Source organism: Poecile atricapillus, chromosome 1, assembly GCF_030490865.1.
Source record: "Poecile atricapillus isolate bPoeAtr1 chromosome 1, bPoeAtr1.hap1, whole genome shotgun sequence".
In the NCBI taxonomy this organism is placed as follows: Eukaryota; Metazoa; Chordata; class Aves; order Passeriformes; family Paridae; genus Poecile; species Poecile atricapillus.
This window is the reverse complement of record NC_081249.1, coordinates 113360142-113385807: the sequence shown is the minus strand read 5'-3', so window position 1 is coordinate 113385807 and position 25666 is coordinate 113360142. Positions and strand designations below refer to the sequence as shown.

At 40.6% G+C, this 25666-nt stretch overlaps 1 protein-coding gene across 1 annotated transcript in view; it reads left to right on the top strand.

Annotated features, from left to right (window-relative positions):
- Positions 1-390: 390 nt before the first annotated feature.
- The window catches only part of EPHA3 (EPH receptor A3), a 177501-nt gene continuing 152225 nt past the window's right edge, over positions 391-25666 (top strand). The window contains exons 1-2 of the mRNA XM_058859742.1: positions 391-635; positions 16366-16430. Coding sequence (XP_058715725.1) covers positions 506-635; positions 16366-16430 — 195 coding nt within the window. The 5' untranslated portion in view covers positions 391-505. The remainder of the gene's footprint in view (positions 636-16365; positions 16431-25666) is intronic.

The following is a 25666-nucleotide window of genomic DNA, read 5'->3' as shown; positions in this document are numbered from 1 at the left end:
TCCAGGGGTTTGGGTCAGGCTCCAGGGCATTTCACAGGGCTGGGGCCGGCCTCCGGGACATCTCCCGGGGCTGGGTCCCGCTCCGGGGCATTTCGCAGGGCTGGGATCCGGGCTCAGGGACATCTCCCGGGGCTGGCTCCCGCTCCGGGGCATTTCGCAGGGCTGGGATCCGGGCTCAGGGACATCTCCCGGGGCTGGCTCCCGCTCCGGGGCATTTCGCAGGGCTGGGGGCGGGCTCGGGAGCAGCTCCTCGGTCGGGGCCCGTGCCCGGCGCTCCGGGGCGGGGCGGGGCGGTGGGCGGGGCGCGGAGCGGGGCGGGGGCTGCGCGGCGGCGGCGGCGGCGGCGGCGGGGCCGGGCGGGGGCGGCCCCTCCCGGGCGCAGCGCGGAGGCGGGCGCGGGGCATGGTCCCGGCGCCGGGGCCGGTGGCGGCGGCGCGGAGCGGGCGCGGAGCGGTGGCATGCGGCGCGGAGACATGCGGCTGTGCCTGCGCTCTGCCCCGCCGACATGGACCGCCGCCGCCGCCTGCCGCCACCGCCGCCGCCGCTGCTGCTGCTGCCGCTGCTGCTGCTGCTGCTGCTGCTCCGCGTCGCGCTCGGCGCTGCCGGCCGTCTGAGCGCCCGCCCCGGCAACGAAGGTGAGCCGCGGCACGGCCGGGTGACCCGTTTCATCCTCGTTCTTCCTTTCCGCTATTCCCCCCTTTCTCTATTTATTTTTCTTCCCCCCTTTTTTTTTCTTTTAATATTTAAATTTTGTTTGGTTTTTTTTCCCTCCCCGTTATTCCTCCCCCATCCCGCTCCCCGTTAGGGGCGTCCCGTGCGGCAGCGGCTCCTCGCCCCGGGAGCGCGGGGATCGCCCTGGCACAGCGCGGCCGCGCTCATCTCCGTGCGGGGGATGGATGGCTGGATGGCTGGCTGGCTGGCTGGCTGGCTGGCTGGCTGGCTGGCTGGATGGATGGATGGATGGATGGATGGATGGATGGATGGATGGATGGGGATGGGCGGGCAAGCAGCCGCCCTACCCTCCCCCGAGCAAAGTTGGCTAAGGCAGCCCGTGCGGCCCCGGTCCCCGGCAGTGATGGGCAGCCGGGAGGCGCAGCCCCGGGCGAGGTGGCACCGCGGGGAGGGGAAGCGGAGCCGCAGCTCCAGCCTCGGCAGGTGCCCGGGGCGAGCTCCCGCTGCCACCGCCACCCTCAGCCCGCTGGTAACTCCCAGCCTTTTCTCCGTCTGCAGGCGTGGTGGTTGCGTTAGTCGTCCTGTCTTTCGAAACTTTTAATTAATACGCAAAAGAAGCTTGCTCCGCTGTAAAACCTCCTCTTGGTTCCCTAGCGGATTGGTTGTATCAGATCGTGTTTGTATCGGATGTGTGTCAATGTGTTGAAGTTGTGTGTTTTTGTGAATGTGTGTAAATTTCCCGGGAAAAAAGAGTGAGTGGTTTATTTTCCTTTGCTGTGGTAATTTCTAAGATGACATTTGCTGAAAACACAGCCTAGGTTTCAGAAAAAATAAAAAATAAAAAAAAAATAGTGACAACCAGACACTGAAAAAGTGATTGAAATACTTGAAAAAAGAACCGTAAAACACCCCTGTCCTTTTTCTATTAGGATAAAAAAAAAAAAAAAAAAAAAAATGGAGATTTTGCTTGCTTGTACCTTGAAGGGACTCAGCATGACCAGGATGTCCAGTGTAATTATCTTTAGGGATAAAATCTAGAGGGCAAAGGTTGTGAAGAACTTCTAACACCCAACAACCATGTAAAACTCGCACCTGCTTGAGGTGGATGGTTGTGTTGAGAAGCTCTGAAACCTGTCAGAGCAATTATTTCTCCCTTACAAATAACGCTGATGTACTTATTAATATTCTGCATGCTTGCGCGATAAGGCAGTGAGATAACAACTTTAAATGATTTCTGGAAGCAAAAAGAAATATAGTAAAAATAAATAAGGAAAGATGCAAACTTTACAAGTCCTGGGTATTCTTTATTCAGTTGGTTTCATTGCTAGGAAATAATTACAATACCATTATACAAGATGAGCAGTGTGTCATCTGTTTGTATGTCTCATGTAAATTTGTTTTGTATGCAGTGCTTTAATAGATTTTTTTAAATGAGTGCGCTTTCAACAGTCACTTTTAAACCTCCAGATAGAAGCTACTTTGTAAATATTGTCATCTCTCAAAAATCATTTTCAGAAATGAAAGCAAGAGTGTGAATAGGGGTTACTGTTGTCTTATTAAGAGCTCTTGGGGAATGGTTGTGGTTCTGTCAGTCAGCAGAGCAGCTCTGCCTCCATGGCAGTGGCAGGCAGACACGTTCTGCAAACTGAGAGTGACTACACCAGAAAGATGCTGGAGCATTCCAGTTTGCAAAAAAAAAAAACCACTTTTTGTGTCTTTGTTTCGAGTCACTGGCGCTGAGAATTGAGAAAGGAGGGAAAATATGGGTGTCATACGGAATGCATGTTAAGTACACTTGTCCAAGTCAGCTTTCAGCAAATGCTGCCTCCCTTCTCTCTTCTCAGCTTCAAGAGCTTGTACAAGATGAGCAATATTTGCAAAATCAGTAGTGAAAACAACAGTAAAAGTGCAGTTACAGGAGAGCAACCTGCTTTTGAGTGGCTTTTTTTTTTTTTAAGTATGTTTTGCTATGCTTTTCAAAAACAGGAATACTGACAGTTTCTTTATAAAAAAAGATATCAACTTTTAAGGGCTTCTTAATATTTTTTTTTTAACCCCCATTTAGGAAAGCTCAGTAATCCTTTTATATATTTACACTATATGGATTGATCATGTGAGTTTAGAAATCTTAATTCTTATATTTTGCTGACCCACTAATTTGATGAACAAGTGTTAGTGTGCAGCTTTGAATCATATCAGAAGATGATGTTTTTCTCTATTAAATAATCTTTTTCTAACCACTTCATTTACATTTCTGTTGTTTCCATAAATTTTCTCCCAAGACTAGAAATAGATGTTTCTACATTTCTCTGAAGTATTTAGAAGAGTTTCCTTTTTCCACCACTGAAAATAAAAAAAGATATATTTTGGACAGCATTTGTTCATGTAGGCATGTAAATAAAAATGTCTCTTTTTCCTTACATTTTATATTAAAGCTACTGTTGAAATTCTCCCCATAAATTGTTTTAACAACGGATGGAACTAATTTTTGGTGTGTTTGTACAGCTTAGTCTAACTTCTAGGGGATGTAAATGTTGCAGTGGCCACGTAACAAGAGTGTGGGCAGACCTATCAGAGAAACAGCTCCTACGTTTATTTGACTTGAAATAATTATTTTTCTTATTTTTTAAATCCATCTTCACTTAACATTTGCAATTAATATTAAAACTGATGACTGTTGGTGGTAATATTACAGTGGAACTGGATGAGTTGGAGGGAGAGAAGGATGAATGAGGGACTGAAAACAAACTGCTGGCTTACTGCACTTTGTGGTGCTCAATACATTCCTTTCTTGTCTTTTTCTTGGAGAGCTTGAGATTTTCTTAATTTGCTTCATCCCAGAGAAATTTTATTTAGGTTTTTTTCCTGGATATAAAGTAGAACTTTCCTCTGAGTTTGTTTTCACACTGTCTTGCCGAGCTCGTGAGAAATCTGCCTGCGTTTTCCCTACACAATCACAGGAGCTGAAGGAGGTTCTCTGAAGCTCAAATTTATCTGTGTTTTCTGCGAGGCAGGAAAATGTCAGGAAGATTTAACATCCAACTTTTCCAGTTTGGAGTTTGCAGACTGAACTCCATAAGTGCACAAAAACCACAGGTTCTTCTGTTCCACTCTGCTGGATATTCTCTGCTTGATGAGGATTGTGTGTCCTTTTCCTTAGAAGGATGTGATTCTCTTTCTGACTAATTCCTGTGGTGTCAAGAAATTGAATGAGTTCTGTCGTTTTCTTAATTTAATAATTTCTCCTCAGTCTCTTCTGTAACTATATTGCCTGCCTGAGGGTACCAGCCACCTTAATTTCACTGTTTTATAACCCACAACAGTTAACACTTGACCTAGGTCATTAACAGGATTATCAGCAAATTTGTTTAAGCTTTTACTGACAACCTGAATTGCTTCAATAATATTTTGACTGTGCAGACAGGAAACTTCTTGTAACCTCTCAATCTAGCATAAAATTAATTTCTTGTGAACACAGCTACCAAAAGATCAATACGGGAAATCTGCTTACAGTACTTGGCTTCCAGCAGTGCCTGTTTTGGGTTTACAGTAAGAAGGTTCCAATCAGCCTCTCCTTTCAGTCTGTATTGGATTTGGAGCCGCAGTTTCATCTTTCGAGCATTGATTACCATCTCAGAACTTCGCAGAACCACACAATTAAATGCACCATTTTTATCTGAGCTGGTCTCTGTTAACACTTAAAATTGCTAAAGACAGTTTACTGTGCCTTTGTAGTAGTGACAGCTCTTGGTGTGGTTTTGAAAAATGTGCTGCTTGCACATGGAACAAAATTCTTGCCCGAGTCTTGCACGTGATTTTGGGAAAGGCTGACTGAACACTGGGAACTTCTCAATAGAATCAGAAGGGGGAAATGCTTTTTACAAATCTTACTTCGCTCTATGTCATGTATCATTAGGTCAGGGTAAGTCTTCATTTCTCGTGACACTATTCCTGCTGCTGCCCCTGGCTTGCAATTGAGTGTTTATCTGCAGAAGAAGTTAAAAGTAGGTTTAGAAGCTTTTAAAATTCAGTTTCAGAAAGCTCAGTCATGGGGGGCTAGAGGACTGTTTTTCATACAGCTGTGTCTTACTCAAAGCTTCTGTGCGTAATCCTAAGGTGTATAATTAGACAAATAATAAATGTTTAAATAAATAAAATAAATAAATGTTTTAAAATTCACATGATGGTTTTAAAACCAGGAGATGTTGGGTAAATGCATCATTTTCTGACAATGTTTTTGGTAGTAGACTGTAATATGTGGAATAAGTTGTTTACTGTTTGTCACTGGGCTTTTTCTTGACATACTGCTATTTCAGCATAGTGTACTTAAAAAGATAAAAATCTCTCTCTTGGCTATAGCAAACTTAAAGCCAGTGATGAAACATGGAGATGTGCAAATTTGACACAGCAATTAATTCTTATTGCAGTTAATTTGGACACAATGTATTTGCTGCCCAGTGAAGCACTCAGGGCAGGGAAATGGGTCAGAACTCTTCTGTACCCTCAGCAAAAAGGCACCACCAGATGGGCAAGCATGAAACAGATAACAGGCACACCAAGTTTAACAGTTGTTTACACAAAAGCTTTGCAAATCAGGAGTGCATTCTGACTGAACTTAAATTTTTCATTCCCAGCTGGGAGGATGTACAAATTAGTTTTAATTTTTTTTTCTAAATTATTCTCTGCTGGAGCTAGGTAAATTGCTATTAGTATACTTACTTTTTGATTCTTTTGGAGAACTTGTGAGTTTTCCTCTAGGAAAATGTCTATAATTGCTCTTGTTCTTGTAATCCCCACTTGATGAAAGTTTAGAAATACAGATGCAGGTGTTCATTTTCTCATTTTCAGAGCTCTGGATTTTATCACCAGTGAGGGTCACTACAGAGCTGTTACCAAATACCACAGTCCTGTTTGTGGAGTTTTATACAGAGCCTGAGTTAGTGCCATAAGATACCTGTAACTCGTGTAGCTTTGTAGCTGGTCTTTGATTTTTCTGTGGAAGAAAATAAAAATAAATAAGTAACTGGAGCAATAATTATGCCTTTACTGGTGGTGAAGTTCAAAGCTCAGTGGAGCTGGTATTGAAACCCAGAAGGTAATTTTGATACCCTAAGGTGCAAAATTGGATGTTTCCAGAGATGTTAGATAAATCTCCAGAGGTGGGGCAGAGGGCTTTCCCTAACCCCCTGCCTTTCTAAAACATCCAGCATCCAAAGAGTGCTTTTTCTGGAATGAAACATTTCCTTTTTCTTTTTTTTTTTTTTTTTTTTTTTTTTTTTGTTTTTTTCTTTTTTTTTTTTTGTTTTTGCATTTTTAGATTTGTTGAAGCATTGCTGAAAATGTATTTATGAAGAGGAAAAGGCTTGTAATAAGAAATGATAGAGGGAAATAGAAGAATTTTTAGTTCACAAAAGCATGTGACTACCGTTAAATGATTGTTTTTCTGAAAAATTCACCACAGTGGGGTAACCCTTATATCTGTAAACACTTTGGAGCAGTAGCTTTTTTTAAAAAAAAAAAAAAAATTAAACTGTTCTAAACGAGAACTAAAAGTTTTAAACAAAAATAGGTTAATTTCAAAGATTAGATATGAACTCCCAGGAGTGTAATTTTGGAAAGAGAGTGTGGTAGCAATTTGTGGGCTTAGGATTGTATTCCCCAGCAGTAGTCTTGTGTTTTTTAGATTCTTAGGCGCTTGCTAAATCCAAGTGCAAGTTCTCATTTTGCAGTGTGAAGCAGATGCAAGATTAAAATTCAGTTCCTTGAACTGAAAGTTCCTTTCAAATTTCTGCAGTGAATGAATGAAAGAAATAGAGATGTAGAAATAAAGATAATCCTGCCTGAAAGAAACCTTGGGATGGTGACAGAAAAGTTCCAGTCTGCGATAGTGACGGGGAGCCAGAGTGAAACATCAGCATGTAAAGCCTTAAATTTGCAGAGATGTTATTAAATCAGACATGTTGTAAGCAGAAATGTTTGTACCACTCTCCTTTTTTTTTCTTTTTCTTTTTTTTTTTTTTGGTTCATTTAACTACCGTGTCCTGCTGTTTCAGGCAAAATATGGAGGAAAATCCCATTAATCTACTGGAAAAATATTGATGAAAGAAGAATAGCAGACCAAAACGAACAGTAGTTGAAACTTGTTAGCAATTAAGAGAACAATAGGTTGAATGTTAAGATGCAGTCAGGGCAGTTTAGTGTAATATGGTGTAGGAATGGTGCTTTGTTTTTGCTTTTTTTTATTTCCAGCTGGTTTCTCATAATGTTTTTATATCTATATTTGAATTGAAAGATTTGCATGGCATTGTTTTTGGTTTTTTTTAAGCAATAATTAAACCTGCTTATGTATAGCTGCCTCACATTAGAGGACAGGAATTAAAATCTTAAACTTTTAAATTGGTGCCTAGGAATTGAGGGGTTTGTAGAAAATCTAGAATGACAAGTTATTCTTTAAATAAATTACAATTAAAGAAAAAAGAACGTATTTTGTTCTGTGGTAGGCTTCCCACAAATTTTTTGCAGTAACGAATAACAAGTGACACGGGATTGCTTAATTTAGTTGCTGAGAAGTTAGAAGACAGCTAGAGACGGTTTGTTCTTGAATTTTTTTTAAGAGGGAAGGCTTTTTGAGCGATCCCTTTTGGAAGGGGAGAGAAGGATTAAAGGAAGAGAATAAGTAGCCAGAGATGAAGTAAATTGGATCTGAATATTAAAAAAAAAATCCTGACTTGCTCTGATTACTGACAAAGTCAGGAACCCAGAATTCAGCCCTGACAGGGATCTGAACAGTGAGCAAAGCACAAATTAAGAAATTCCGTGCCTCCCTGAAAGTCTGAGCTTTGTTTACATTAGTAAGCTTCGTGACTGATTTACCAGTGGTGAATTTCAACAGAGGCTGCAGTTAAGAAAGGGTAGAGGCATTTCTACCATTCTATTTAATCTTGCTCTGACAGTGCTTTCTTTAAAAAAAAAAAAAAAAAGCAAAAAAATAAAGAAAAGCAAGGCAAGTTATGTCTGCCCAGCTTTAATATTCATGGAGAAAACTGACTTGAGGCCTTTATCTTGAGACAGGTTCTGAGGTGGACTGCAAAACTGCAAAAACTTTTCTCCCGTGATTTACCTCAGAGAACAGATGTCCTAGCAATGCTGGAGTGTTCAGCGTTCCTGGAGTACGTGGTTCCAGCTGTGGAAAATGTTCTGTGCTCACCCAAACTCTCCAAAGAAAACCCAGCTGCAGGGAAAGCTCATCGGGTTCTTTATTCCCAGCCCACCTGCCCATCCTTCCTCTCATGCCTGTGCCATTTTTTCTGTCCCTTCCAGAAATCAACATTCAGCAGAAAGAGGTGAAGGCAAAGATGATCTTTTTCTCATTTTCAGAGCTGTGTGTCCAGTCCTCTTTTTAGTAAAAGCTGATTACCAAAGTGAGGGGATGCTTTGACCCTGTAGATGCCCAAAAGAAAAGACAAAATAAAAGAATTAAATGTTTAATAGTATTGCCTTTCCTGAAAGATGGGCTAGAGCTAGACAGAGGGTGTTCAAGAAACTGGAACAGAAGTTTTCCATGCAAACCAATGAAAGAAATGCTGGAGAAGAGGCGTGAGGAACATGCTTAGTTTGTGGAATAGAATGGAAACCTGAGCCCTTTGTGGTAAGGTGGTGAAGTAGAAGAATAAGCAGAAGATGGGGGTATGAAAGTGTCTTTCATAGAGGGTAGATGGGAATAGAGCAGTCATTTAGTCATTTACCTTTGTTATAAATATTTGTGTTTCTCACATATGGAAATGGTGAAAAAAGAAGTTAGTGGGGTTTTGGTTGCAAAGGCAGCAAATGAAGTCGGGACAATTCCATTTTTCATATGGATAGCTCAGCACACATGTTCTGCATTAATTACCTCCATAAATTCTGTTAACCTGGCAAACAATGAAAATATCATGTTGGTGACATCACTGTATTGGAAAATAAAAATGGGCTCAGCATCTTGATTTTCTCAGCATGACATTTGAGGAGATTTCTTACGCTATTGGCATTTTACTCCTGTACCTTGCACCATGGTGTTGAATCATTTGCTCTGTGGGTTTATTTTATTTGTGAGGCAGCTATGTAAGGACCCAAGCATTCCATGGAGGCTGGAGATCTTTATTCATGGAGTAAGAGAAGAAAAGCTTGACAAAAATTACCAGGGCACACTTGAGTATGTGGATTTCCAAATGTAGTGCTTCAGGACTCTTAGAATTGTTTTATGATTGTTGACTTCTTTGCTTTAAACTTAGAAAAAAAAAAACTGAACCAAGCCCAACCCAAGTCTCTTTATTTTTTTTTTTCCTGTGCCCCATACAGGGAGTTCCTTAAAAGCAAAATTTTTTTCTGAGTTATGGCATGCTGCCAGTTGATTCATTTGGGGGATATCACAGCCTTTTTAACAAATGAATAGTCATTTCCTGGACTTATGCTCTGGTCCCTGTCTCAAAAATTTCTGTCCTCCAAAGGGGTATTGATCATTTGCTGTGGATTTTGTTGATTTAAGGACCTTGAATATGTTTGAACTGCAGTAAAATTTGTGGGAACCTTGGAACTTTTAGCTGTGGGTGTTGTGTATGCCCAAGAGTCTTTCCTGTGACACTTTTTGGTGTCTAGAATTCTAGAAACTGAGTGTGTCATAGTAGGTTTGGACTTCTCAGCTTACCTTAAGTGAACTTGGACACTGACTCAACATTTATTTTTCCCTTTAAGCTCCTAAAAGTCTTCCCATGGGGGATCTTTTTCATGCTCCAAATCTACCAGACCTTTAGAGAGCTCAATTCTGTAAAACTAGTGAATACTGGAAATTACTTTTTTTTATTTTCTTTTTTTTTCCAAGGGAATGTAGACTTAAGGAGTTAGATGTGCAGTGTGGTTAAACCTTTCTGAGAAGTGCTATAGAATTTACAAAAATGATTTGAATAATGTTTGCTGCTGAGTTTTGGCTAGGCGTATCATGTGGTGCCATTTTATGTGCCTCAGGGTTTGGGCACCCAGTGGGACTGACAAATATGACACATCCTACAAGAGACCCTCTTCTATTCTGGGCCGATAAAAGGCAGGCATTGGCAGGGTTTAGGTAACTCAATCTCATCCGTAGTTTCTGGGTTTTCTTCTTTAACTCTGAGACAGGGGAAAAAAAACTTGGGTTTTAAAGGGAATTTAAACTCCCTTTCAACACAGTAGCCCCCATTTTGCATTTGCATATTTAACACGGTGCCTTGGTGATATCAGATTTAATGCCAGAGTGGTGGAATGGAATGAGATCTGTAGGATTTGTATTTGAATGTGAGTTCAGCTAAACTCTAATTCAGGTATCCTGAAGCTTTCTGCCTCTTGCTTTCTGTAGGAGGCACTGGAAAAGGACTAATTGGAGCTGTTTAAAAAAAACCATGCAAAGAAGCGAAGGCGACATAGCAATTTGGAACCCATTAGGTTAATCCATTTTTAATTTTTATATCCTTGTCCTAATGAAAAGAACTGGCACATATCAACTTACAGGAAATAGCCTAATAAAACCGAAACCTTATTAGGCCCCTTTGATAAACAGTGCATTCCAGCCCACCACCAGTCATATGTTTTTGCATACTTGGAAATTGAGCTTTGTGCCACTTTAACAATATCAAGAGAATGCTCATGTTTCAAAGTAATAAAAAACAAATAAAAATCTGTTCTGCCTGTGTTCATCACTCAGAATGGATGGATGGTTGTCCCTTTTCCACAGACAGGGTCCATACTTGGCAAAAGGAGGAAGACCACTGGAGGGCTTCCACTTAGCATGGAGTGGAGGTGATGTTTTTATTTATAGGCATTCCTGCGTTGCTGATTGCCATCCTGCATTCCCTCCTTCATGGCAGCCTTTTGAGAGAAACCTACAGTGAGGGGTTGCTGCTTTGGCTGTTTCTTCTTTTTCAGCTGTAGGAAAAGCTGAGGTATCTAAATCTGGCCTCAGACACTCTTGGGGAGTGTGTTTAATAAGAAAAGTAAAATCTGGGAGGAGAAAAATTAAATTCTTCCTCTTCAAAAACTGCAGGAAGCTGCCATAAAATTAGAATTTGCCAAATCATCCGAATTGATGGTGGAAGCTTTTATGTTCTGCAGAAGCAATAATCTCTAGGGTAATTTGACGTACTTTGCTAGTTTTTATGTCTTTACATCTCATATTTGTAACAAAACCTCTTAATTTTGGAAAGTTTTTACTAAACGTTTAAATGCAAATAACGGAGGCTTGGTCTTTCCAGTCTTTCCTGAAGATTCCTGCAGTTCAGTATTGCAGCAACTGTTTTTTAATTCATTTTGGTTTTTGTTTCCTTGCTCATCCCTTGCCCCCACCCTGATGGAGTGCTTCAGTCAGCAGTGTGACCACAGACTGAACGTGACAGTTGCCAAATTTGGAATGTTCTGCACAAAACCATGTGCAGTGTCCCAGCGCAGGCAGTGGAAGTGCAGCCCTCACAGGGCTGTGGCTCTCTCGGGACTGCAGCCTGGCTTTGGGCTGCAGCAGAAATCTCAGCTTTGGGAAGGAGTTCTTCAGTGCATGGGCCAAACTGTTGGCATGTGGGTTGGGTAGGTCCTGCAAAGTTCTGCTGGCTGTTTTTAGATCATTTTCTTCTGAGCAGTTGCTAACATCTTCACTAAAATATTTGAGGGGAAATGCAGGACCGTAAAATCACGGGAAGCTTGACTTTTATTATTGAGCAAACAGCAAATCAGGCTACTTAAAACAGACTTCACTGCTGGACACCCTTTTTTATTTTTTGTCCCTTTCCAAAGGTTTCTTGGTCTGGTTTCAGCATGGTTTTGGCAACATCACCGTGATAGCTGATCCTAGCTGGAAACTAAAATTACATCAAGGTGCAACTTTGGCCTTGCCCTGAGTTCTGCCTGCTCGTCTAAAAATGTTGGTTCTAGCCTCAGAATAATCCAAGACACAAAGATAATCTGCTGCCACTGCTGGGACAGTGGAGGGTTGGGAAGACTCAGATCTGTGCTCATAGGTGGATGAAAATACATGTACAAGCCCCCTTTGCTGGGAAGGGTTCACCATTCCAAAAATGTATGTCAGGCTTTGCGCTGACTCCGCTCTGTCCCACCAAAACCAAGTTCTGGCTGACTTTCTGCCACAGAGTATTTTCTTGCTGCTTGGGATTGTATGACACATTTCAATTAGAGTTTTGTTTTGTTTTTTTTTTTTTTTTGGTTGCATAGAAAATACAATTTTTTTCCCATTTGTTGGCATTTTTTTAATAACTGACCAGGGTATTTCTAAACTCAAAGTTTGTTGTCAAATGAGAGAAGATGACATAGTGTTATGAGGGTTTTATTATTATTTTTTTTTAATATTAATGAAAAATGTTAATTAGCTGAAGAAAAAATATTTAATACATCTTTTGACATTGGCTATTGCTCTGTATTTTCTTTGTAAAGAAGACAATTTGGAAATGATTTCCACTTGTGAAGTTGTTTATAGGTGGCTCTCTAAATACTGCAAGTTGCAGGATAGTGTCTCCTATCAGGCTTTCCTCATTTCTTCAGCAGTGAGGGGAATCCCACAGTGATTCTACCTGGCACAGGATTTGTTTGTTTATTTTCCTTCTTGTGGGAGGTATTTATACTGTATTCTGTTCATTGTAGCAGTTATTACTCCACATGTTTCTGGAAATTCTGCAGCTTTCTGACAGTGTTCAGGAATCACGTCAGTTTTAGGGTTCTTTTCTTTCCCTGCCATCATTCCTGATAAAACATGCTGTTAGTGAGCCCTGGACCATCACTCCCAAATCTGGAAGCAGTTTCTGGTAGCATGAGTGTCATATTCCCCTCAAGCCTCCATTCATCTGCTGCTTGATGCCATGAGGGGGAGAGTGAGGGAGCTTTGTGTTTCACATGCACATCCCTACTACAGCTCTGCAAAGATATTTGTTTTACCCCCTGGAAATCCACATGGAGGGAGCTGATAATGCTTTCTCTTGTGGCTGGGTGTGGGGAAGGCCATGAGAATCAGGCAGGAGAGAGTCTCTAGAAAGAGAACATGTTCGTAATTGGCATTTTAGGGGTGTGCTGCATTGGCAGAAATACTGCATTGTAGTGTGGTGAGCAGGGCTGTTGTACAGGAGGACCAAATCACTGATTTTCAGAGTTGCTCATCTTAGTACCAGTAAATTCTCCTTTAGAATTACCACTGGCTTTAAATCAAGTTAATTACCTGATGGGAACCAGTGCAGGACACTGAGATAGTCAGACAGCACTTTATTTATTTACTTAAAGTTGCTTTATGAGAGCTCCTCTCTGTCTCCTCAGCACAACCAGGAATCCTTTCCAAGGCATTCTGCTGGAAAGAATTGTCAATAGCAATGAAACTGTTCAGCTTTTTTAAGAGTTACCCCTGGTAACTGGCTGGTCAACCTCAGAGATTTTTATAGGAAACAACTGAGTGATGGTCACACAGTTTTGCAAGAGGAGCTCTGGTACAAGGAGACCAAATGAGTTATTAAGAAATTCATAAAATTCTTTCATCTAGTAACTGTGTGGCTGTAGGCATTTGTGGGTTATTTAGGTATTGGCTTTCATTTAACTTTAACAGTATGTGGAAAAACAAATGATGGTCGCACTGGAAAAATGCCTGCCAGTGAAGATCTGACTGAGTACATCTTCATGAAACACTTCCTGAACTGGTTCACAAAATGGACCTGACAAAGTGTTTTTATTTTGTTACACTGAAGGATCTATCAGGATTGAAAGAAGTTGTAATGAGTTAATGTAGGAATCAAGTGCTTGTGTGAAGTTCTACATTTTTACTTTTCACCTAACCGTCCAAATTCATGAGAAAAAAAAAATTAGACCATGAATTTCTAACCCATTCTTTATGTGGTTCTTATGTCTTAGTATAGGGAAATGCTGTTTTGTTTCCAGATTAATATGTAGTACAATGTATACAATGACAAAATGTACCATTGCTTCTCTCAGTCATTTTTGTCTAGACACGAGGATTGCATTTTCTAAGTTCTGCATTATTGTTTCCTCTCTATCAAGGTGTGCAACTCTCTTGATGTCACAGGGAAAATGAGTGTTCTAAAAGCTTTATCAGGAAGTGGAAGTTTCTTTTTTTCAGGTTACTGCTTGAAAGGAAGTATGTTTTTTGCATTTTAGATACTATTAAAGAGCAGCATGACACACATCTGAAGCAGAAGCCTTCTGCAGCCAGTGTGGAAACCTCCCTTGTAAGAACATCTAAAATGTAATGAAACAGGTTTGAGCATGGAAAAGTAGTGGTTCCAGTCTGAAGGAGATAAGGAAAGTGGAATGAAGGAGACGAGCTGAAAAATTATTCCTAACTTCATAGATTTGATCCTGATGATGCCCTATGGCTGAAGCACCTGTCTGTCGTGGGGGACACTGAATATTTAATAGTCACCCATGTCCTGTTGTGATGCCTGTGAGGGCAAGCTGGACCTGCTGGGCAGGTCTAGGGAGGGGAAGCTACACCCAGGCAGTGGGTCCATTGCCTGGTTATGTTTTGCAGATGAAACTGATGAGTTTGGACTGAATTCATCAGTTTCAGAGTGGCTGCAATCATCTTTTCAAGATGCTCGTTCTGAAGGAATAAATACATCACTTACTTTGCTCCTGAGTGATTTGCCTCAGCCACTTCTTGCCAGGTGATTTTCCTCAGGAGTCACTCTTCCTTCAGCGCTGTGCCGTGCAGATGCACGGCAAACAGATCTGTCTCATCCCAGGAGATCCAGAATCTGTGGGAATTTCTACTAACTAAAAATGAGAAGTGCATTTTTTTCCTTTTGAATTTTTTTTTTCCTGTTTTCTTTTTATGGATGCAAACCTTGCTGCAGAGTAGCCTGCCTAGGGCCCTGTGCACTCAATAAAGGACTGACTGATTTTTCCTTGTGTACGTGATTGAGGACCTGATTCAGAGCTAAGAAATATGTAGCACTGGATTATCTTCTTTCTGTAAGATTAGTAAAAATATTTTGTTTATTGATGTAGATAAAACAATACTATTGCTTTCTTTTAAATGGGAGTATAACTGCAGGGGGAAACATTTTCCCCACATAGATCCAGAGGAGCTCAGTCATGGCAGTGTAGCAATGCATACACAACACAAATATGTGTGCACACAAATGTAGAAAATATGTTTATTTATGGTTCTTTTTAGAAGAGTCTTATTTCTAATACTGTACACCCATGTCTCCTTCTGTACATCCTAATTAAGAATAAAAATAATGCCTTCAGAGCTCTCTTTTTTTTTTCAAGTGGTGTCCAAAATTGAACAGCAGTTAAAAGGAGAATGGTGAAATAATACAAATAGCTTAACTCAGCTGATTCACAGATATTCTCCCTCATTTTTTACTTCGTATTCTTCTGTTTACTTGGAGCACCAGTGTTCAGGCCATCTGGTTCTGGGGACAGTGACAACCCTTCAGGTTAACAAACAGAAGATGAAGTTTCTCCAGTGGCCACCTGTAAAAGATCTGTTATTGTCAGGTGTTAAAATGTCCTAGCATATGCTGAGATTTATTTCATGTCTAATTATCATTGATTTCCATACTGAAGGGAAAAAAAAAAATAAAGGAAGGTGTGGGGGGTGATGAACACACCCAACAAAAGTAAGACCAGACTGCAGATAATTGATATTACAGTGTTGCCATGCTGAGTATTAATACTTCATTAGTTCATTTAGAGGCTATTTTTTTATGTACAGTATTTTGTATAAATTCATCTGTTCTGCTTCAGGTTGATAAAGAAATGGTTATTTAGGGAAGTGTGTGATCAAGCACTTGGAGACTGTATGGCCAAGATGAGGAAAAGAATTTATTTTTGTGCTTGTAGGAAAAATAAATGCCAAAAGAGGAATATCCTTTAATTTGGGTGTATGTATTTATTTTAAATGCCCATTGTGTCTAAAAATAGTTATAAACCCACTGAGTTTGATTGACTGGAAAATGCCTGTCAGACTGTTTACAAATAAAATCTTCCTTCTCACAGTGAAAATTATTGCTGGCTCAGAAAAAAAGGTAACATCAAGATTAGCAATCAATTGATGGCCCTCTTTAAAAGTAGGTTTGTCTGAACTTGTAACATGGTAAATAATTACTTTTGTATCTAATGTGTTACACATGACATTTAGAAAACACTACTGGAAGGCAATTTGAGAACAAATTGGATCAGAAGCAAGAAAAAACTGCAGGAAGGACTTTAATCAGCTTTCATTATTTATTCCTGTATTCTGAGAAAATTATAGATGCCAAATTCATGCCTTTAATCAAATAATGATTTAAATATTCAGATCTCACCATTTCAGTTAGATGCAGTGACCCAAATTTCAGGCATCCGAGGGGAAAACGCTGCGGTTTGTGCAGCTGATAGAAGAGTTCTGTTCCCACCCCCCACTGCAATTAATTTAGCCAGTGGTCCATTGTTTGTTTTTTTTCAGTTTTCTGGTTTTCAGAAGTTGCCCTCTCTGCTGTTCACAGTGTTTTAAGCTAAACAAGACGATCCTTTTCTTTAGTCTTTTTCTTCTGTGCAGCTTCACTGCCAGGCCACCTGAACAAATCAGCTGCTCACAGGGTCATCAAATAAACACAGCTCTGGGTATGGATAACTGAGGTTAACTGGGCAGAGGCAAACAAAACTCACTCCTCTTCCTTATGTCTTCTTTTGTAGTTAATCTGCTGGATTCAAAAACAATTCAAGGCGAGCTGGGCTGGATCTCCTACCCGTCACATGGGGTGAGTTCACTAGAGTGTGAAATGGAAAAGTGCTGCTACAGACCAATGTGCTATTTAAACATTGTTTCCTCTTCAGAGGACACCGTGCAATAAGGCTGGGCCTTGGAGCTTCAAAAATAATCTGCTCTGAACTTGCAAAATGTGGCTTACATAGCTGAGGGGCCTTCTCTTCAGAGCATGCATCCCATTGCAGGTAAACCCCAGGAAGAGCTCATTGCTAGGGGAGAAACACGAAAGCAAGAGGTGCACTGAGCAAAAAGTTCTCTTTAGCTGCTGCTCCTTCTCTATCAGAAAGTGTATGTCTAAAAGAGATCATGGCTCTGCTTCATGGTGTTACTTGCTAATTTGTTCAGATGGAAGTAGTGGAAGGTGAAAAATGTGTGGACACAAGCAACTGATGTAAGTACTTGTTTGTAGCTTTTGTGCTGAATTGTTGCAGAACTGTTCAAGTTATGAGTTCAAGTATTACCAAAGAAGTGTCTAAATAATGTTCTGGAGGTTGGTGGTTGTTTTGTTTACCTTGTATCCAGGTCTAATGAAACCAGGCATTCTATTGGAAGATTTAGAAGTGCAGTCTTAAAGCACCTGTGTTTTCCAATTTTTTGGAAATTTGCTAATTTCTAATTTGCTAATTAATTGGAAATTTGCTAATAAATTGGAAATTTCCGGTTTGCTAATTCCATCACTTGTACATAGTTTTTTGCCAGCAGACTATTTTTTAAAATTTCTCGATAACATGAGATTGATGACTAAATAGTGCCTATCTGTCTAGTGGTGCTGATACGTGTTCACTCCCCACCTCCATGTCTCTGTGGAATGTGTGTTTGTGTGTAGGAACATCCCATCGCTCTCTTTCTGCATTACATCATGCAGATACGCAGGATGACTCCTGCATTCCTGCATTCTGTTTCCCCAAACACAAAAATACCCACTTGGTAGTTGAACCCTGTGTCCAGAGCTACCCTTGCTCTCAGAGAAGGCTGAGCCATCAAGTCTTTGCTGAAAGAAAGCACCTGTGAGACTTTCTTTTGCTGTTCTTTCAGTTTTTTTGTAGCTTTGGGCAAGCTGTTGATTCACCTTTATCACTTTTACAGAATCAGTGTTAACAATGCCTTTGCATCTCTGCCTCATGGGATTCCCTTGCTAATGTTCAAGTTGTGCCTTCTTGATATTAAGCATTATGCAGGTGTTCAGCAGTATTTAAGGATGAAGGTTTGGTTCATTTTTTGAGTTTATGCATGGATCTCTCTCTGTGTCTCTGGATAAAATTGTTCCATTCTCATGGGAAAGAAATGGGAAGAGGTTTCAGGTTTCTTCCTAGTGGCTTTTTCTGCTGACTTTTCCCAACAAGAAATGTCTTTAAACAGGATGTCCAAGAGGGAACTCTCCAGCAATTTCTAGCTCATCAGGTTGTTTTTTTTCGTTTTCACTTGCAGTTATTTTTTTTTTGTGAAGCCTTTCTCTCCCAGCTCCCGCTGCTCCTCTGCTTTGCTCTCCTGCTCTGTTCAGCTCCTTGCAGCTGTGCAGATCTGCTGCTCTGCTCCCTGCAGCTGTGTCTCTCCTGCCTTGGATGCCTAAAGCAGTTGGTAGGGAATGATGCAGGGTATCATGGGGGCTATAAGGAAAACAGATGTGCTGCATTACCCCACCAAAAAGGGCCCCCAGATCTGTCAAGGCCAATTTTATTGGCTTCTGCAAGTTTTTGTCAGGTAAATCCAGCCCAAGTTGTTGTTTGCGTGTGTTTGTACATGCTGTTCCTATTTTCTGCCATATCCTCAGATATCGAAGCCAAAGTAAATCATGGAATTTCACTGATGTTCTTACAAGTTAATGAAATTCTTAGTTAAAAATCGCATGGCAGTAAATTAATGTAGATCATATGCTGTGACTGTTTTTGGAAGAGAACTGAGGCTCTAGACTGTAGTCTTCAAAATACCTTGAAATTTTAAGCTTGCATATTGAAATACAAATGTATAGTATAGAAATAACAATGTTTATCCTATCCCAATTGGCATTTTGCTGTGAAATGGTGACAACTTGAACATCGTGTGAGAGAGGCGCCTTCTTCTTACAGCCCTTTATTTATAGTCAATTAATTAAACCTGGTAAATATGGCTGTGTCTGTCTGTGAGCTAACTAAAATATGAACTTAAACTTCAGTGGAAAAACATTATAATAAAGATGTCACATCATATTGAAAGATTGCTAATAGCAGAGCAATGATTTACAAGGTAAAGCTGATAGAGCTGCACTGGAGGTTGTGACTCAAAAATGAGGATATTGGTTTTGTGCCAGTTCCTCTTGAGCATGCAGTAGTGTTCACCTAAATGTCAGTATACCAAAGCTGGTGACTTACAGAGTTTTTAAAAATAATTTAACTGAAGCGTTTAACAAGCGCTCTTACTAGCTTAATAATTTTATCCTGTTGATACATGATACTATTGATTAATTTCTGGCAAGATGACCCAAATTGATTTGCTCTTGTTTACAGCATTCGGGGGTGGTTCTTTATTCCTTTAAGTTGCCCTCAACTTGGGCATATGTAATAATAGCTTTCCAGAAATTCCTGAATATTCATGTTAAGGTTTGTAGCTCATTTGTATTCAGGGGTTTGTGTGTCCCACATGAGCACACTGTAATGGCAGTGGTTTAGGCTCTGGTGAGTAATATCACCCTGGAAGAATGTGATCTCTCCTTGAACCATCCCATACAGCCACAGCCTTGGCTCCAGGAACACTGATCTGGTCAAGCTCATTAAAACCCCGTCAGCACAAAGCATTGGCCCCTCCAGATAGCAAGGCACAAGAATTTAAAAATATAATAGCAGGTTTTGCTGATGCTTGAGCATGATTGGCAGCAGCCACAAGGCCTCTGTCCTGTGCCACCATCCCCAGCACCTGCCCAGGCAACCTTTTTGTCATGCCAATCAGTCAAACCCCAGCTCCATTTCTATAGGTTTCATTAAAAGGGAAAGAAAGAAGAGCTACTTACTCTGTGCAGAGTATATTATTGATATGCTGATTAAGCATAATGCAAATGATCATTAACCGTAATTCACATAAATTGCAGCAGCACAGATGTGGGGGTTGGGAGGATAAAGCAAGTCACTTTAATAATATACAATAGAAATGTGATGGATAATTCATACAGGACAAAAGGAGTACAGTCTAAATCCCACTCTGCATATTCATGGGAGGAATTGTATTGGTTTCAGCATAATTTTTTTAGGGAGAAAGATATATTTGACTCCTGCTCCGTGGTTTTTTTTCGTGAGATTTGGAAAAAAAAATACATTAATAACATAATCTCAATCTATCGTTCTGCAGGCATGCAGCTTGTGACTCAATCTACGTGTTTATTAGTCAAAGTTTTGGACTTGAAATTTTTGGTCATGTTTTCTTCGTGTAGTCAGTAGAAAAGTAACAGAGAAATCACTCTTATCTTGTTTTGGTTGTAGCTAGAGAAGGGAATGCTGTGGCATTTTTTTACTGTCACGTAAAAGATAATTGTTAAAAAAAAGAAACCAAACCAAGTCGGGAAAAACAAACCACAGTAGAAACAACTCTAAGAAAAAAAAATAAATATCAAATATCAGAACTCAATGAGTTCTGTACATGGCTAAAGTTAGTAAAACCGTAGGCAAAATTTAAAAGACAGATTGGAAAAATAACAATTCTGTCTTTGATCTTGACATCTTTCTGAATTTTTGAGTTTCTTCAGAAACGTTAGATTTCTTTGAGAGCTGGCCATACTCAGTATCTTAAACTTTTGGGAAAGTAGTTTGAAATCTGGTGTGGATAACTTGGCTTTTTCTTAGTGGTCACTCTGATGGTCATTTGAACAAATCAAGCTGATCATCTCAGTAATGGAAACTGATTTGTCAGTATTTGAGGAGAGAAGGGTAACATTCCCTGCCCCCGTAATAGCTGGTGTTGTGCTGGGCAGGCTAGAGCCTGAGTGACTGAGATTAATGAGAGCTTTTCCATCAACCAAAAATTGGGTTAGAATAAAAAAAATAAATCCAAGCAAAAGTGAGGAAAATGCCTCCTTTCTTATATTTCAAAAGCCCGAAAGTAGTTTGTCACATTAGGCTGCATTGCTGCCTACCCAGGCTGCTGGCAGCCTCCTTGGTTTCATTTGTTCTGCTTTCAATAGTTGGCTAATGTGTGGCTCTATAAAAACTTTTGGGTCTTTTCTTTTTGTGGGACATCATGGACAGAGTGACTGCAGAAGAACCTGACTTACATAAGCATTTGGATGTCCTTTGTGACTAGGTGAAGGTAGAGGAGAGTTTGTGCAGGGTACATCCTGGCTCTGATGAAGGTGCTCTCAAATAAATGTCCTTCAAATATCAGTTTCTCAGGCCACTGTTGACTGGAAAGTTTCTCTGTTAATGCAGAAGATGTTTTGAAGAATAATAAGTATTTTCACGAGGTTTGTTTCCCTGCAGCTTTGTGTCTTGCTGTTAATTGCATCCTGTTCTGTGGAAGGTTTGAGTTTGGTTTTTTTTTAGTAGGTTCTTAATGCCACTGGGTTTCCTTGTGTCATGCTTCAGCCTTCCTCTCAGCTGGGCACATGCAAAGTTTTTCTTTGCACAAGTCTCACATTTTCACACCACTGCGGAATCTCAGGGCAGCTAAGCTGACAAAAACCCTCAAAAGTGGCCAACAAAAATACAAAAATTTATCAAACGCCTCATTTTAGAGCTTTTTTTGATGCTGATTGACGTCTTAGCCTGTGTTCATTTTTTGTCTGACACCAAACTTGACAACTTCTAAGCAGTACTGTATATAAAGTGGGCAGTGTTGCTGAAATCACTAAGTAGTTGTGAAAATGAGTTTCAAAGTGAACACAGTGATATCAAACAATTGGTATGAGACAAAAGTCTGAAACTTACAGATATCTTTGTAAAATAAAAAAAAAAATAAGTCCTTGTTTTAAAAATGAAAACAATCATGTTATGCTGTATACTTTCTTTTTCCTATCCATTAGCAGTGGAATTTCCTTAGTACTTCTTAAAACAATGTGTTCTGTTAAAATCAAGATTTATCTGTTTTGCCTGAGTTCTGGTCTCCTTACAACTTTGTACTGTTACCCTGCCTTCCACAATTTGTGCATCATGTCTGAAATGCAGGCAGACTATTGTGACGATTGCAAGTGAAATGAACCACTTGGGATCCTGGTTTTGTGATTCATAGACTTTGTTTTGTCTTACAGTGAGTGGCTGGCTGATGGAGAAAATAATTTTTTTTTGGTTAATATGCTCATTTTTTTCACTTCAATATGTGCTTTTGGGGTGCACTGAAAGTGTATTTGTTTCACTTGATTCTCCTTTTTTCAAAATAGTGAAAATTTTAAAAATAAGAGCTTTCATAGGTTTTTCCTGTTACCTTCAGTTTTCTGTAATCAAGCATGTTCTGCTTCTCATTTTTAGACTTCTTGTTTTCTTCCTGCTGGAATAAAATTCTCTGAATGTTCTGCTGTAAAGTGATGATTTTACTTTGGAGAGAGACAATTAAAAATCTGCCTGATTTTTGAATTTTTTTAAGTCTCTTCATTCATACTCAAAGCCTTGAATCAGACTGCAGTGGTTGTTGCTTCAGTTTGTGGGTGCGGTTTTTACACAAAATCTGAATTAGTAAAAGGAAAATTATTTGTACTGTACTTTTTTCTCCTGATAGATCTTTCTTGTAGCAATATAAAGCTATGAGATAGGTCAGATAAATATGTTAATTCTGTGAATATTAGATTCATGACTGATTTTGAATAAATGTGAATTTTGTTGATATTTTCAGAAGCAGTGTGTGAGTAGTCGATGACAGTGTATTTTTGGTGTATTTTAGCTGGCTTTGACTTGTGTTTCATCTGTGCACTGTCTTCTGCTGCTTGCATTAAGCATGCATTTAAAAGGGAAGTTTAAATCAAAAAAACTTAAGTGGAGTTGACTAAAGAAAGAAGGGAAATGCTTAGGGGGAAAAAAAAAGAGATTAAACATATTACTCCAGAATTTTATGCATCCCTAGTCTTTTTAGGAATTGTTACCAGAGAGAAATGCCTTCCTTTTTAAAATGTGGAGCACTGTAATATTCCTAAGATGTGTTCTTTTGATTATTGTACTCTGCATTGCATTCTTTTGAAAAACTCAATGTGATCATAATGGTGCTGTGCTTTGGTACATTTTTAAAACAGCTTTTAAGTTGATCTAAAGTAGCAACTGTGCTAGTTTCAGTGATTATTAAGGGAGGGAGGCTTTTCTTTTTTTCTACTTCTTTACTATGTTACTTCAAATTATGAGATTTCTATTTAAATAATTATAACAATAAGAAGAAAAAGTACAATAAGGACAATGTCCTTATACAATGTTTTGTAATGAAAAATATGGGCACTCCCCCTGTATTTCATTAGCCTCATCAGTCCTTCTATTTACTCTTCATAAAGTTGCTGAAAGTTGGATATCAGTTTTCTGTGGTTTCAAATAAAAAGGAAAAAAAAAGGAAAGAGCAAGTTTTGGCTTTTGTTCCAAGAGTTAAATAAAGATCTTATTTAAAATTGGAAATGCAGATACTTAAGCTTCCAGTTTTCCTTTTTAACTTTCAAATCTTAGAAGTAACATCATTCTCCTCATGAGCAGAATTTTATTTCTGTCAGCATAAATCCAGGCCATTTGTGAGAAGTTCTCTCTAGCAGTCTCATCGCCGTGAGGTATTCTTCATTTTTTAAAGAAATGCTTGCTTCATAGTTTTATTCTTTTTTGCTGAATTTATTTACATAAACCAGAACAGAAAAAAGTAAATAAAGAGACTGTCATGAAATACAATATTATTTATCACAGGGGCACACTGCAGTCGGTTTTAAGGCTGTTTTTATAACATTAAGTCCACAAGACAAGCAACTCCCGTCTCCAGTTAAAAATGCCCATAAATGTTTGCTCCTGATAGCTTTGCTGTGGTTACATTTATGGTCGCAGCAGTTTGGGCAGGTAGTTTATTCTGGATTTTCTTTCTTTTTTGTCCCAAATACCTGTAAGCATTCGGTGTGAGATGACTGTAGTTTTAGAAGAGTGTTTGCTACGGTATGAAGTGCTTTTAAAAGGAATTGGGAAGTGAGCACGGAGGGCACTGATGGCTGTGCAGGGTGAAGGAGAGAGACGCGCACGATGTTTCAAGGCAGGAGACGCGTTACTTCACTTCTCTCTTCCCTCGGTCTTTCAGAGTTGTTTGTGAGCACAGCCTGAGGGTTGTGGTAAGTAATTTCCTAATTTCGCCCGCTTTATCTGGCCCGGAGCGGCTCGCAAGGCTGGCAGCGGGCGGTGCGGGGAGCCAAGGGCCTCCGCCCGCCCGCTCCGGCCCCCTCAGCCGGCCTGAGGGACACACAGGGAACAGGGTGCTCGGGCACAGCACCGTGCCATCGCAATGATGATAGTGATGATGATGAGGAGTGTGGTGGGAGCACGAACCGCCTCGCTGTTCCTCCCTGCCCTGCGGGAGGGTCACAGGCTTGGCGGGGAGCTGGGACAGCGTCCCCGGTAACGCCGTGCCCAGCGGGGATGTCGGTGTCCTGCCCCGGCGGCGGGGCCTCAGTCCGCACAGCACAGCCCGGCTCGCTCCGAGCGCAGCATCCCCGCCTGCCAAGCCCCATATTCCTCTTTTCAAGCCCTATATCCCTCTCTTCAAGCCCTATCCCTTTTTACAAGCCCTGTATCCCTCTTTTCGAGCCCCATCCCGCCTCCCAAGCCCCATCCCGCCGCCCGTGCCCGCTGTGTGTCCCGGCAGGTGGCGATGTCCCTGCGGCGGGCACCGAGATGCTGTCCCGCACCTCCCGCCTCCGGTTTGGGCAGCTGCTCTGGGTTCCTTGGGACGAACCATCCTGCTCCAGAGCTCGGCCAGCAGCCCGTGTTTCGGTTCTTGGTGCCCTTGGTTTGGTGTTTGGAGCAGAAGGTGCGACGGTGAAACTCATGTTTTGTACTCATACTCTGCTTTTAATTAGAAGTGGAGCTCGGTGAAGGCTGTGTGGTTGTAAGGGCTCTCTGCACTGTGTGTAGATACCATCTTGGACGTAATAAGGTGATGAAATCTCAGAGTTTTACTCCATTTCATCTGTGGGTTGGTTTCTCCTGCCTAGCTGCGATTACTCAAACGTTATTTCCAGCTGTTGGGTTTCCCTAGGCCCCAAAGGGCAGCTGAGACACGCAGAGTGATTTGGTTGCTGGCTGGCTGTGGATGAGTGCTGTGCTGCCATGTGGCTTGTGTGCTCTTGCAGTAGACAAGGAGGGGCAGTCAACACCATCCTTCCTCAAGAGCCTGACAATTGATTTTAGTTGGACTCTGGGGGGAAAAAAATAATTTAATTGCTCTGTGTTCCTGTTTTTAAACAAAATAAAAGCCTAACCCCAAAGTGAATGTCTTAAGTCTAGAGGAAAGTTTCTGTTTGCAGTAGCTGAGACTTATTTTCTAAATTGGAAGTCTAGGTTTGTGTGTTCCACTTTCTGAGTAGAGAGGTAGGAATTAGTATCCTATATCAGTTGTTTATCTTGGAATGTTAAAGGTAGATTTTGACCTCTAATTCTTTAATTAGTGCCTGTTCAGACTTCATTGATACCAACAAAAGCATTATAGTGAATTAAGTTGGTTTAAGTTAATTTACCCAACAGCTATGACTGATGGGAGAGGGTAACAGTGTTGGTTATGAGTCAGGCTGCAGAATGTTGTAAATCAGAATCTACTTTTCACTTGGAATCTTCATTAAAATGTTGTACTGAAATGTGTCTTATTTTCAGAGATGTAGTTTACCAGAGACAAATTATAATGTTGTTTAGGAGAGTTGCCAGGAGGCCACTTACTCCATCCAGTCTTCTGCTCAGTGCAGGATAAGGTTCTATCAGGTCAGCAGCTTTGGTTTTGGATGGTGGAATCTGAGGTTGGAGATACAACAGCCCCTCCAGACAGCATATTTCAGTGCTTATAGTGGGTAGAATTCCGCCACATACCTAACCTGAATTTCTCAAGACATGTTTTGTGGCTGTTTTCTCTTCTTACACCATCTGCTGTTAGTGAGGAGAGTTTGTGTTAAGTGCCTTTCAAGTTGCTGCAGTCTGTAATGAGATCATTCCTTAGCTTTTTTCTTTTTACAAGGCTCAATATTCCCTGCGTCTTTGTAACGTATTTGTCCTCTAACTTGGTGCTGAACAATCCTATTAGGTGTGATGCCATCCTCACTGCTATCCTGGCTTCCTTAAT